General features: G+C 35.2%; 1 protein-coding gene across 1 annotated transcript in view; it reads left to right on the top strand.

Annotated features, from left to right (window-relative positions):
* Window positions 1–1,869: 1,869 nt before the first annotated feature.
* The window catches only part of LOC138698478 (membrane-bound alkaline phosphatase-like), a 170,877-nt gene continuing 157,821 nt past the window's right edge, over window positions 1,870–14,925 (top strand). The window contains exon 1 of the mRNA XM_069824434.1: window positions 1,870–2,064. Within this exon, the coding sequence (XP_069680535.1) occupies window positions 1,968–2,064 (97 nt within the window). The 5' untranslated portion in view covers window positions 1,870–1,967. The remainder of the gene's footprint in view (window positions 2,065–14,925) is intronic.

Genomic DNA, 14,925 nt, shown 5'->3' with positions numbered 1-14,925 from the left:
TCAAGTGACATGCACAATAATACGAAATTTTAGACAATGATTGACGTTGTTTTGGAAGTAAAGAAGCTTAAATTATATTTATAGAGGTCTCAAACATAATCATATAAGTGTATAAATCATAAAAATGGCCAAATAGACTGATCGAGTTTTGGGATCACACTCTTCAACTGCATATTAGTTTGAGTTGTTAAGGTAACGATTTCTCTATTAATATGAACATGCAGAAATTGCTCGTATTCATTAGTCAGAACTTGTATATTTTTTAATTGTAATAAAGCTAATAAAGCTGCTTTTAAATCTTTGGGAGTAACAGAAAGTGATTTCCTCCATATTCTGTACATAGCCATTCGAACATTCAAAATGACTTTCGCATTCAATGATATATTTTCTATAGAACTTAGCTAATGTCGTATTATTTTGCTGGTTTCTCATTTAACTGATCCTCTGCTTTAATTCCTGTCGTATTACCTTGCTAGTTTCACATTTAACTGGTCCTCTGATTTAACTCCTGCCATCATATTATCCTATTGGGTTTCTCATTTAACTGATCCTCTGCTTTAACTCCTGTCGTAGTATCTTACTGGATTTCTCTTTTAATTGATCCTTTGCTTCCTGCTTACAACTACTTCGTATAACACGGCCATCCAGTACCTGAACTTTCAGTGCTTCATGTGCATGATTTCCAGACTCGCTTAAAAATCTGCGATTTTTTCGTTAGTTACAATGATTCTGCTTGAACAAACTTTATAAATACACCTCCATGATATTTCACCATCGTCTATTTTAGTCCTACACATTTTATATAGGCCTAGTACCTTTCTTGCACTATGCACGGAACGGCCAAATTTTTCTTAGGGGTGATTTCATTTATCGCTATTGCTATGTTTACATTGGCACTCAAGTTATGTCGTCATGGTGACGCTTATGGTAGCTCCTATAAACAATTTTTCTATTAGTCCCCCTTTAGGGGAGGGTACAGACTGGTACTGTCCTCGCACGCAGACCGCTCGGGTGGGCCCATCGTACTACCCGGAATGGAATGGTATGCATGCCCTAAGGCCCCCCCGCGCTACAGATCCCCCTGCACGCCTACTCTGAACTCTCCCGCAGCCTACATGAGCCTACATTTTCACGTAGGCCTCATCGTGGTCCCTCAAACCCGGTCCCAAAAGTTACCATGAGCTCAGTGGAGAGCCCAAGGTGCGTAGCGCTTCCACCAACAACAAATGACCACATATCCATAGGATCAGAGTTTTGTGGCGGCCCACAGCCGATTCTACATTGCAGAGCGCCCGAAACCTAGGAAAGAAACGGAGATGATGATGAAAGAGGGGAAGTGTAATTAAGTTGGCGAAATGAATCCGAGGTCTATCGCTGAAAGTCACTCAGCAATTCCGCTGCAATTGGTCAAGGGAAAACCTCGGAAAAAACCTCAACCAGGATTTGAACCCGGGTCCGCTCGTATCATGGTCAGACGTGCTAACCGCTACTTCACTGCGGTGGACATAAACAATGGTTGGCCCAAACGTAATCCACCGATTGAATTATGACAAATGTATCCGATAATGTTATGGCGATGACTAATAACGGAACGAAAAGCCATGACCTCTTCTTTTGTTCTCCTCCGTAACTGAATGAATTGTTATGTGCCGTATTAAGCAACCGGGTGTGACGCGTCTGACGTAACCTGACCCCAGCAGCATGGTTCAACTGGTCAAGAACAGAAGAACATCACCGAAGAAGTATCAATAGGCTTTTAATCGTGACAGATACAAGAGTATCTAATCTCTTGAGGTGTTTTACTTATAAAAACCGGTATGAAATCTCGAAAGCGTCGATAGCGGTGGAGGGAAGGCTTAGGAGGGGAAGGGAGACTGCAAGGTGGGTTTATTACCGCCGTCTTGAGTATTTAGCGTAGGCTTGACACCTTCATCTGACAGTCAATAGTTACTGACATCAGCTCAGAGATGCCTGCGTCCGCCTCTAGAACTTCAGTGCTCTTCGTCCTTGCGCTGGTGGTCACGACATGGGCAAGACCTGGTTCACAAGATTTCAGCGACCATGGTAAGCGAGTTCCTTCACAACTGATATCCTTTACGTAACTTGCCTTGTAGCATTGACACTAACCCACTTTTGTAATGCACTTGACTCTCTTAGTGAAGTTGTTACTGAGAGAGGCACAATAACTGTGACCGTATGCGTAAATGAGATGTGAAACTACTGGAGACCAAAAAATGAAATAAATGTGAACAGGATAGTAATTATGCAACAAAATTTGTGTGGGTTAGAGACTATTCGGTTACCAAAATAATAATTCTAAAACACTATAATCATAAAGTATACCAACCAGTGAAGGAAGAGATGCCAATAAAGTATAAAATAATAAATAAATACCAGCCTGAAGTTGTTCAGGTTGATATCCTCAACCTAAAATCAGAAATAAAGTTGAAATCAATCTTAGAATAAATGTACACAAAACAGTAATTATGTAAAAAAAAGTGTGGTTTAAATGTAAGACTTCTCGGATACCAAAAGGTAGAATAAATATAAACAAAACAGTAATTATGGAACAAATTTGTGTGGATTAGATGTGAGACTATTCCTTACCAAAAGTTAGAATGAATACAAACAAAACAGTAATTATGTAAAAAAAATATATATATATATATATTTATATCTGGTTTAAATGTGAGACTGCTCGTACACAAAAAGTTAGAGTAAATATAAACAAAACAGTAATTATGCAACAATATTTCTGTGGATTAGATGTGAGACTATTCGGTTACCAAAAGTTAAAATAAATATGAACAAAACAGTAACTATGCAACAAAATTTGTGTGGATTAGATGCGAGACTATTCGGTTACCAAAAGTTAGAATAAATATGAAGAAACAGTAATTATGCAAAAAATGTGTATGGATTAGGTGTGAGACTACACCAAAAGTTAGTATAAATATAAACAAAACAGTAATTACGCAACAAAATTTGTGTGAGTTAGATGTGAGACTATTCGGTTACCAAAAGTTACAATAAATATAAACAAAACGGTAATTATTCCGTAGCGAAATTTGTGTGGCTTAGGGGTGAGATACTCGGATACCAAAAGTTGAAATAAATATAAACAAAACAGTAATTATGCAACAAAATTTGTGTGGGTTAGATGCGAGACTATTCGGTTACTTAAAGTTGCAATAAATATAAACAAAACAGTAATTATGCAACAAAATTTTTATGGGTTAGATGCGAGACTATTCGGTTACTTAAAGTTGCAATAAATATAAACAAAACAGTAATTATTATGTAGCAAATTTGTGTCGGTTAGGAGTGAGATACTCGGATAACAAAATTTGGAATAAATACAAACAAAACAGTAATTATGCAACAACATTTGTGTGATTTAAGTTGAGATACTCGGATACCAAAATTTGCAATAAATATAAACAAAACAGTAATTATGCAACAACATTTGTGTGATTTAAGTTGAGATACTCGGATACCAAAATTTGCAATAAATATAAACAAAACAGTAATTATGGAACAAAATTTGTATGGGTTAAATATGAGACTATTCGGTTACATAAAGTTGGAATAAATATAAACAAAACCGTAATTATGCAACAAAATTTGTGTGATTCAAGCATGAGGTACTCGGATATCAAAAGTTTGAATAAATGTAAACAAAATAGTAACTATGCAACAACATTTATGTGATTTAGGTGTGAGGTACTCGGATATCAAACGTTGGAATAAATATAAACAAAACAATAATAAAATCATGTAATGAAATATTTCACCATAGAACAATTTGCAGTTACAGGACACTACTGCTACTACTTCTACTGCTGCTGCTACGTCGGTTACTATAAAAACGTGTTCAATACATATTTGGAATAATATAAGGATATATTCGGAATTATTAATGATTGTAATTCGACGAGTATCAATTACAATTTTTGAAATGTTGGTAAGACTGTCGAGTTTTAGAACCTTCAAAATCTTACTTTGCTCTATTTTATACTATGTCTGTTGTGAATATTGAAAATGAGCGCTTTTTTATTAACATTATTTTCCGTAGTTTTCTCATTTCTTCTACCAAAATTTGTGTATTTCTTAATTTTTTTAGAAAACCTCTTTTAGTAGTTGAACTACTTGGTTTGGGATAATTATATATCAATTCAGTTTTTCTCTGCTTGCCTTCGAGAACAATAACCGGTCACAGTATTTCTTATACTTACAACAATATAATAATCCATACTAATAATAAATCTGTAGCCGAAATTTTTCTGGTAATTTTCGATTTTCCAAAAATAATTGGTCCTAACATATATAATTAACCACCCTGAAACCGAAAATCGCTTTTTTGACATTTTTGTTTGTATGTCAGTCTGTCTGTCTGTATGTTTGTTACCTTTTCACGCGATAATGGCTGAACGGATTTCGATGAAAATTGGAATATAAATTAAGTTCGTTGTAACTTAGATTTTAGGCTATATGGCATTCAAAATACACTATTTAAAAGGGGGGTTATAAGGGGGCCTGAATTAAATAAATCGAAATATATCGCTTATTATTGATTTTTATAAAAATTTTACATAACAAACATTTCTTTAAAAATCACTTCCGATAAGTTTTATTCCTTGAAAAATTTTGATAGGACTGATATTTAATGAGATAAATGAGTTTTAAAATTAAAATAACTGCCATCTAAGGCCGTGTAATGAAATAAATGACTTCGTCTATAAGGGGCCTTGGTCAACAACAATCGAAAGCTATGAATCATAGCCTACAGAAAATGTTTCTGTGTTTGTATGAAGCAATATCGGAAGCTAAATTAACCGATTTGTATAATTAATTATTATTTCACCATTGGAAAGTGTAGTTTCTCTATATGGACATAATGCTATAATGTTATTACAGTGAGTGAATTGAGGACAGGTAAGATTAAAATAGCTTCTTTTGCACAGAAAACTTGATAGGCTATTCTGTGTATTCGTTTCCTGTATTTCTTAAAATAATGTTTATCTCAGAGAATTAACGAACGAGAGTGTATTGATTTAGTAAGCAGTAATAATATGTTAGCTTAGCATTTAATTATTTTATAATCCAAATTTTAACTATGCTCAATTGAATCGAGTTAAAATACATAAAATACATATGCATTAAATGCAATGCAAAAAATTTGGGTAATGAGCCAAGCAGATTATGTTGCCCTGTTGTAAAATAAAATTTGTTCCTCCTGAGATTCAAGAGCCCCCATAACAAATTGAAAACTTACTTATCGGGGTACATCCGTTATCAACACACTTTTTATATAATATAATATAATATAATATAATATAATATAATATAATATAATATAATATAATATAATATAATATAATATAATATAATATAAGTTATTTAAGTTATTTGAGGGGTTCAGAACCATAGTGGGCCAAGCGCCATTTACTGAATACGTAGAAAACAAGAGTTAAAATTAAGTTATTACCATAATTCAATGGAAACATATAACAAGTAAAATAAAGTATACACATTAAATGTAAATGATGTCAATGTTCATTGAACTATGGATGCATGTAATAAAAATTAAGAAACATGTTAAAGGAATTGTCATTGCACCAAATGAGTGGTCTCTGGACCAGAATGATTCCATTTTAATTATTTAAATATAATTTAAATTAAGTAACATATTAAACGATTTATCCTTCTATCAAACACGAATATTCCCTGGATCAAATGTCCTATTTTAATTATGTAATTACTTTATATTTATTTCTAACGGGTGCAGCGGAGCGCACGGGTACGGCTAGTAATAATAATAATAATAATAATAATAATAATAATAATAATAATGATAATAATGATAATGATAATGATAATGATAATAATGATGATGATAATGGGGCGCTGATGACAAATAACTCATTGGATATGAAGAAGAACGGAGCGTGTGAAATGGACAGACAAAATAAGCAATAAGGCTATGTTGGAAAGAGTGAGCGAAGAAAGAATCAGGCTAAAACTGATTAGGAAGACAAAAAGGAATTGGTTGGGTCACTGGCTGAGAAGAAACTGCCTACTGAAGGATGCACTGGAAGGAATTGTGAACGGGAGAAGAGTTCGATAGGCGATATTAAGATATTTGGATCATATACGGAGACTAAGATGAAGACAGAAATTAGGAAAGCTTTGATAATGCTGGTTTTGCAATGAAAGACCTGCCCTGGGACAGAACACTTATGTGTGTATGTACATTACTCTATTCCACATCATATAACATTATATTACATGAACATAAACATAGGTTATACAATTCTTTTTTTTTTAGTAAGTTATTTTACGATGCTGTTTCAATATCTTAGGTTATTTAGCATCTGAATGAGATGAAGGTGATAATGCCGGTGAAATGAGTCCGAGATCCAGAACCGATAGTTACCCAGTATTTTCTCTTATTGTGTTGAGGGAAAACCCCGGAAAATACCTCAACCAGGTAAGTTGTCCCAACCGGAATTCGAATCCGGGCCACCTGGTTTCGCGGCCAGATACTCTAACCGTTACTCCACAGGTGTGGACTAAACATATACAATATAAACTACAACATTACCTTGATACATCACCTTATACTAAATAAAATTATATCGCATCATGTTAAGTGTATGTAATGTACTATATCACATCACAGTACTTAAATACCATACCACGAATTACATCACCTGCATCACAACATATACTGCATTACATGACAATGCGTTATGTTGCATCGCAATTAATCTGAATACTTTTGAATGTAATTTATCGCATTAACCTATATGCACCAAGTAAGTAACCTATATGAGCCGTAAGTGATGTCATTAATTTCAGGGGGTTATTCTTGATGATGATATTTCAAACCATATGGTCTAATACAATTTTGTTCGTTTTTGTTTCCTTTTCCGAACAAATGTAACTTTTCGTTCGGCAAAGAAATTTTATAGTGATGCATTTGTTCGGATGAAATTTCTGCACATTTAAAAGACAAAATTAAAATTCTTTCAATAATTTATTATTACAATAGACTGCTCCCTTAAACTGACTGAGCATATTGGGAATTAAATCAATGGCTTTCCCAAAACATGATATGAAATGTTTAATATAAAACAATTTTTATCTCGAAAAGGAAGCAAAAACGAGCAAAATTGTATTCAACTTCTTTGTTTGAAATATCTCAAAGAATAATCTCCTGAAATTAATGATATTACTTACGCTTCGTTCTGTATATCACATCACATTATTCCAAATGTCTCCTATTACAGCTCATGCATTTTGTCAAGACACTCCTCCACTCTTCCTACAGAGCTGAGCACGAGATTGGATAAGTCTACTTACGAATTATAGAGGAATGAGTTACTCTTTGCCTTGAACTCGATAGACACATGCCCTACCTTCCCTTCTATTCCTACCCCCTCCATAGAAACGTCGTTCCCTTACTGCACATCGCGATTGTCTTGACAAAATGCATGAGCTGTAGCCTATATCACGGCATATTAACCTAAAAACATCACATTATGTTACATCACAATAAAATTAACTTAAATGCTTTACAACTTATTACATTTCATTAAACTGATTAATTAACTGACATGTAACATCGCATTTTCCTAATTACATTACACTACATTACATCTTGTTGTGCTAACTGTATCATATTCTAGCTAATCATTTCATATGGATATACAGTATATGCAACATACTCACAGTAGCCTATATCAACTCATTTTTTTCTAACTACAGCACACTGCATTGCACGATATCACTCAAGTCTCACTGTATTCACTTAACATCCATTTTACGTACAAAGGCTGTTAGAAGTGGATAAAATCATTCCATGACGATAATAGAATAACAGTTTAAACAAACAGGACAGAGTCAATTACTGCAATATTCGAAAGAATCAGTCTCGCAGACACCTTATCCATGTGGAATATCAGAAGAGACGTTATAAATCGATCTCATATCTTTTACGTGAAATATATCAGCTAACAGACTACAGTTGGATTTATCATACTTTTTCATACTTTGTAAATTAGAGTTCTCAGGTGATTCAATATTTTCGATTTTCAGGGACGCTGTAAATAGTACAGCAGTTATTGCATCGAACAAAGTTGAACAAAATATTTCTTCTCCACAGAGACTTTTCAACTAGTTGAAACCACATCGGAGTCATGGTCAGCGTCGCTATCTGAAAAAATTTCATTGGCCATATTATCTCTAAGCGCTGTTCTCTCGATACAATAGATAGGTAGTTACTGTAGCTTGTTTTTTTGTTCTCTTGCGGCAATCACTTACTCGTACGTGTCAGAATCATGTCTCACTGATTTACATTAATTCTCGGCCCAAGTTATGAAAAACAGAACACGTAAAAATATGCTAGTACATAAGTTTTTTAGTCATCGGCGTAGTTCAGTCGGCTAAGGCGCTTGCCTATCGATCCGGAGTTCCGCTCGGGCGTGTCTTCGATTCCCGCATGGGCTGATTAATTGGTTGGTTTTTTCCGAGATTTTCCTCAACCGTAATGTAAATGTCAGGTGATCTATGGCTAGGTCTAATCCTCGGCCTCATCCTCGCCAAATACCATCCCGCTATCACCAATCTCTTAGACGTTAAATAACATAATAGTTGACATAGCGTCGTTAAATAACCAATAAAAAAATACACACTATCCAGTTTTAATTTTTTCCGCATTATATAAGTAGTTTCTTTTTAAATTCCTCGATTATTGCTTTCTGTTTCCGCTTTGGGGAGATCCCGCAATATACAAAATTAATACCTAACACTATAATACCTGCTAATATCTGAACCAGAAAACTTGTTCACAATACACAAATTTCCGCCTTATTTACGTTTCGCCTTGCATAAGTTTTACTGTATTACACATGTTTAGCGAGGTAGTGATGTATTAGGACAAATTTTAAATGTATTTTGCTTTGTTATTTATTAGTGACGACTTCTTGGTCTTGAAAGTTGATAGGATTCAAATCTGATTTCAAGGAAATTTCAGAAATGCACATTCGATCCTTGCATTAAATGCAGTGCGTGCTAAAAGTTCATAAGTCCAAATATGATATTTTTAGGAGAAGTATTTGAATGTTACAGAACATAATAAATAAGTGTTTGTTTATACATAGAAAATTAATCTTTTCACCGTATAATTGTTTCATATGGAAGAATCATTTGACATAGTCATGGATTTCTGTGATGCATAGGGGCCGAGAAAATATATATTTTTTTAATTTCGGACTTATCATCAACATTGTGCATGGAAAGAGGGGTACATGAGAATTTTAGGCACAAAATGTTATTACAATAATTTATTCTCCAGCAATATTTGCACAATCTTATTCCTTCTGAACTGCCGGCCTGGATGGCGCAAGCGCTGGAGGCACGGACTGTCTTTACCGCTTGCTCCGAAGGGCTGTGGGTTCGAGTCCCGCCTCGGACATGGGTGTTGTGTTTGTATTAGTTTAAGTAAAAAGAAACAAGACTTCGGTAAACTGCCTCTGGCCGGTCAAAATTAAAAAAACAAAACAAAAACAAAAAAAATATGACTCATATTATGGCACTTCGTCTGCTGCATATAAATATCTTACAATACAACCGTCTCTGAAACGGCTGTATGCTGTAGGTGGGTCGTATGTCCTAGAGCTTCTCATTCTTTATTGGCCGTAATGCAGTATCCAACTTGGTGAGATTTCGCATTACATGAAGAAAGATGCTAGATTTTTGTACTTTATTGAGCACTGTACATGTGTACATCATCTCCCCCACTTTTGGAAGTGCCCCACAATCAAAGATGTCTCAACCGTGCTATGTTGGGAATTGGACGTATGATAGGGTCGAGAGCATCTTTGAAGTTAAAGACGTCTCCACAACAAGCAAGCCAGAATCTTCATTTAGACCTTTGTCACTGTAATACTCACTATTTACGGTAGCCTTTTTGGTTTTCAAGTCCATGACTCCGAAACTCTAGTGCCATAACTGGCGTTTGTATATTACTGTGTCCATTGTTGTGGAGTAACAGTTAGCATGCCTAACCGTGGAACAAGCGGATCGAGGTTCAAATCCTGGTTTGGACAAGTTACCTGGTTGCGATTTTTCTGGGGTTTTCCCTTTCCCTCCACCGATGAGCAAATGCTGGGTAAGTTTCGGCGCTGGACCCTGGACTCATTTCGCCGGCAGTATTACTTTCATGTCACTCAGACGCTAGATAACCATAGCAGTTGATAAAGTGTCGTAAAATAACCAAAAACATTATATTTTCCTGTCCAATATTCGTAACGGGTAGCGGCAAGTTCTTTTCATAGTCACTGCATATTCCCGCTGCCTCTGAATCATTCTTAAAGAGGTCTTCTACCTCTGGAAGTTGAGCGAAGAATTTTCCGCCACAGTCAGCCGTTTCTTGGCTGTGAGTTACCATTTTTCCTCTCCCTATGTCTGTTTTATATTTCTAGCATGTTTCGCATGTGTCGCTGCGTGTGAATGCAAAACGCAAGTTGAACTAATTCTGAAATACGCAAATTGAACTCATTTTGAAATATATTGCGGAAGAACCAATATTTGACAGTGGCTTTGCAATCCAGATGCAGTTTCAAGAACTGTCTGTGTAGTTTGCAAACGTTTAGTTCAGACCAAGATATGAAACAGTCTGATTCTTTCTTCTCCTGTAATGAATTTCACGTTTGGTTTAGTTTGTCAGAAAATTCCTCACTTTTTGACGATGTCATTGCATTTCCAATCAAGAGGTGAAAGATTTTCTTACAGGCGCGAATGTCTCCTTTGCCTTTGATTGGAATATTGTACCGGAATGTGGCTTCCCTTACCTGGCCACCATTAATATTCCGTCTTTGCTGCTAGTGATTGTCGATGTATTTGTATCTCAAAAAAGAGCTCTTCCTTTCTCCTTTGTCAGTTTAGAGGCACAGTTGCAACGCCATTGGTATTCCCTCTGTTGCTCACGTGTTGGTTGGATCTGTCTTTTACGATTCATATCTACACCTATTTTTTAAAAGAAACGGCCAAACCTAGCATTACCAAACTATTTGCGAACAATGAATGAATGGATGACTAACGTAGCTCCATTTACCCGTAAACGTTACTAACACTGTCCACCTAAACCTGTGTACAGCTGTCAAAAAAAAAAAAAAAAAAAAGTGGCCGCACTCGTGAACAGCGAATATTTTCAAAGTCCACTTCGGGTCGCGGCGATGTTACACGATGCATGTACTTGTACAAGCAGTTCCGGAACTATGAAAGTGTTCCCTATCTGCTCCTCGCAGACCAGCGGTAGAGTGCTTGTTTAATGATTCAAAGGTTCTGGGTTCGCGCCTGCTTCAAGTTTTCATTTTATTTTTTAATCGTTCTTTAGCATGTAAATGATATTCAAATTATCATTTATATCCAGTTATCGTTCTTGATGGATATCACGTTATTTATATTTTGTTATCGTTCTTTAGAGATATGAATAAAATTCAAGTCATCATTTGTATTCTGTTATCGTTTTATAACGATATGAATAATAATTATTACTATTGTAGCTACAGTATCTCCAATGGGGGTTAGCCCTATTTTACATATGTATGTTAGGGCTATAGTTTTATACACAAAAAAGATAAGCATAAAGAGAAATGGAAAATAAAATTAAATTAGCTTACGCGATGTAAACAAAACATAAACAATCCGTAAATTAGGCATTGCGATTGCAAAACAAATATCAGTTATCAATTTGAAACATACAAAAACATTAACAACACACATACGTAACACTTCTATAACACAAATATGCAGCTTTCCGTACCATACATCATAAATTAATACACAATAGTCACACAAACACAATCAAACTATAATTACGACATTGCGATGACATCAAGCATCCCATAACTGACTCACATACATAACAAATCAAGCATCCGTTGCAACACATACACTTCAACATAGTAACCACACTTTTAAAAGTTACAAATTTGGCTCCAAGAAGAATAAATAGGACACTGTTACTAATTACTATTCTTCTATAATTTCTTAAATACGTCTGTAATAAATCTGTGAAATTCCGATATGAATAACATTCACGTTTTTTATATTGTTATCGTTCTTTAGCGATATAAATAATATTCAAATTATCATTTATATTGTTTTCCTTCATTAGCATTATAAAATAATATTCAAGTTATTTATATTGTTATTGTTCTTTTGCAATATAAATAATCTGTATTTTATGTAAGTAATTATTATAACACAAATGAACATCTTTCTTTGTAAAATAGGTTATTTTATTTAGATAATTAAATACGTATTATATAATATCTTATATTAATTAAACAAACCGACATTTATCATTTATATTGTGTTATCGTTCTTTAGTGATACTGTATAAATAATATTCAAGTTATTTATATTGTAATCGTTCTTTAGCGATATAAATAACATAAATTTAATATTAGGTTTGGAAAAATCCAGTTGCATAATACTGGTATTAGTTTTTCTTTTTGTATTATTACATTATACTATCTTGAACCACAATAAAATGAAAAGGAGTAACGAGGAATTGAACCTGAGACGTTGACATCTAAATTCCGACGTTCGTCCGCTGAGCTACGAGGGCGAAAGTGTGGAAACATTTTCGGAAAATTGGCCCAATCACACTCTAAGATTTTCTGATGATTCGTAGAAGCTAGTCCAGGATGCGGGGGGCAAATAGAATTAATATTTAACCCTTGCCGTGACTTTCGGTGAAGTCCGGAGGGCCCAATTAGTCAAATCCACTCTCCTCATCTCCACGCTTGGGCCCCCTGGAATTTAATAAGATGCGAAAGAGATAGTGGTGTGCGGAAAGCAACGGGATGTTACCGCATTTAGGCCTATCCTTCCCAAGAAAAACTGCAAACATGAACAAAGGAAGCTTTAAATAGAAGAAGAAGGATCTTCTGCGGACCTCTGGAAAAAGAACTAAGGAAGAGACTAGTGAAGTGCTTTGTGTGGAGTGTGGCATTGTATGGGGAAGGAACATGGACATTACGACGAAATGAAGAGGAACGAATTGAAGCATTTGAAATGTGGATGTGGAGAAGAACGGTGCGTGTGAAGTGGACAGATAGAATAAGAAATAAAATTGTGTTTGAAAACGTGAGTGAAGAAAGAATGATGCTGAAACTGATTAGAAAGATAAAAAGTAACTGGTTGGGTCTCTGGTTGAAAAGAATAATAGACGACATTAGGATATGTGGATCATATGCGGAGACTAAGAGGAAGGCAGAAAATAGGAAAGATTGGAGATTGCTGGGTTTGCAATGAAAGACCTGCCCATGGACAGAACACTTATGTATGTATGTTCAGAATGCCTGGAATATCGTGTCTAAAAACAGTCGCTATTTGCAAAGACTAGTCAATTCCATGCCCACTCGACTGCAAGATGATCGAGTTAAGAGGAAGATAGACTAAATATTGAATTGTGGCTTTTTGTTTTGTTTTTTGAACGCTTAATTGTTTGAATGTTTTAAGGCCGACGCCAGTAAATTTGTTTCGTATATGCCACGAAAGATATTTTTATTGAGAATAAAATCTTTTTTTCTTTCCATTTGCAGTCACAATATCATAATGATAATGTCATGGCATAATATATTAATGAACCTGATGTTAATTACTAAAATAATCGTAAAAGAGAAAGGATTCTTTATGTATAGTTTGTCTCTCTCAAAAACAGAAAAAAAAAGGACATAAAAAGCACGTGGTTGCAGTCGAACGCAGGACCTCATGAATAAGAGGCCTTAACGCTACCATTATGCTATCGATAACACACAGAATACTTCAATTATAACTGTAGATATCAGGCAACGTGGTCCAACAACAAGTAACATCGCCTGTCTCCGAATTGTAGCGAAGATGCCCGAAGGGAACTTTGTTTCAGGAGAGCGGCCACTTTTTCTTTTGACAGCTTACATCCACGTAACACTAATAAAATTATACTAATATTTAAACATATCTGTAGATCGAGCACGCTTGCGTATACTTCTCTGCTATTCTTTTGGATGAGAATTCCGTAGACCTCTCCGGTCTCTAGCCCCCATTGGATTCTCCTGGTTGTATGTTCTCCATACTGCAGTACGCGTAACTGTCCAGATGTTTCACGGATAGATCAAAGTTGCTGTTCTTTCAACGCAATCACTGCCAATCGGTAACTTACACAAAGTCGCAGAGAACACACGAAATACTTACAGCAGTACTGAAGCTGTTGTATTGAACTAAATATGCTAACACGTTAACAACAAACCATGCAGAAAATATACGAAATAATCGTTGCTATCAAGGTGTATGGGTGAGGTTGACAATCAGAAACCTTATTTCTTCGTGAGTTGTGCAACACTGTACAATCTGTACAGGTATTATTTTTTTGTAATAGGTATGTTATTTTCGTGTGTTAGTGTTGTGAGAGCTTCAATACAGAAAATGACAAACAATAAGATAGTACGGTCGAGTATTAAGCCGTACAAACACCACTCAACTGATTCCCAATGTTGACAACATGGTTGTTACTCAGAGAATTTTAACCCCAAAAATTCTATTTTACCATTGATGGAGATCTAAAGCCACCAGATATAATGGAAATCACTTTAGCATTAACAACCGGTAACATTGCTTTGCGAAACTTACAAAAACATGGCTGTCAAGTGTGGACTTATCAGCATATGGATCGAAAAGCAAGGACTTACAAACATCTGGCCCGCATATTGATATGCATGGCTCATCCGAGAGGGCCTAGAAACTGGACTTATGAACGTTTAATCCACACATGGGTAAAACAACACATTGCACTGCCAATCTCAAAATCACCGAAAATGGACTTATCAAGTTTTAGGACGCAGTGCTTCATTTTAATTTCATAACTGAAAA

Source organism: Periplaneta americana, chromosome 1, assembly GCF_040183065.1.
Source record: "Periplaneta americana isolate PAMFEO1 chromosome 1, P.americana_PAMFEO1_priV1, whole genome shotgun sequence".
NCBI classification, from domain to species: Eukaryota; Metazoa; Arthropoda; class Insecta; order Blattodea; family Blattidae; genus Periplaneta; species Periplaneta americana.
Note: the sequence above shows the minus strand (reverse complement) of the source record. Positions and strands in the feature narration are given on the sequence as shown.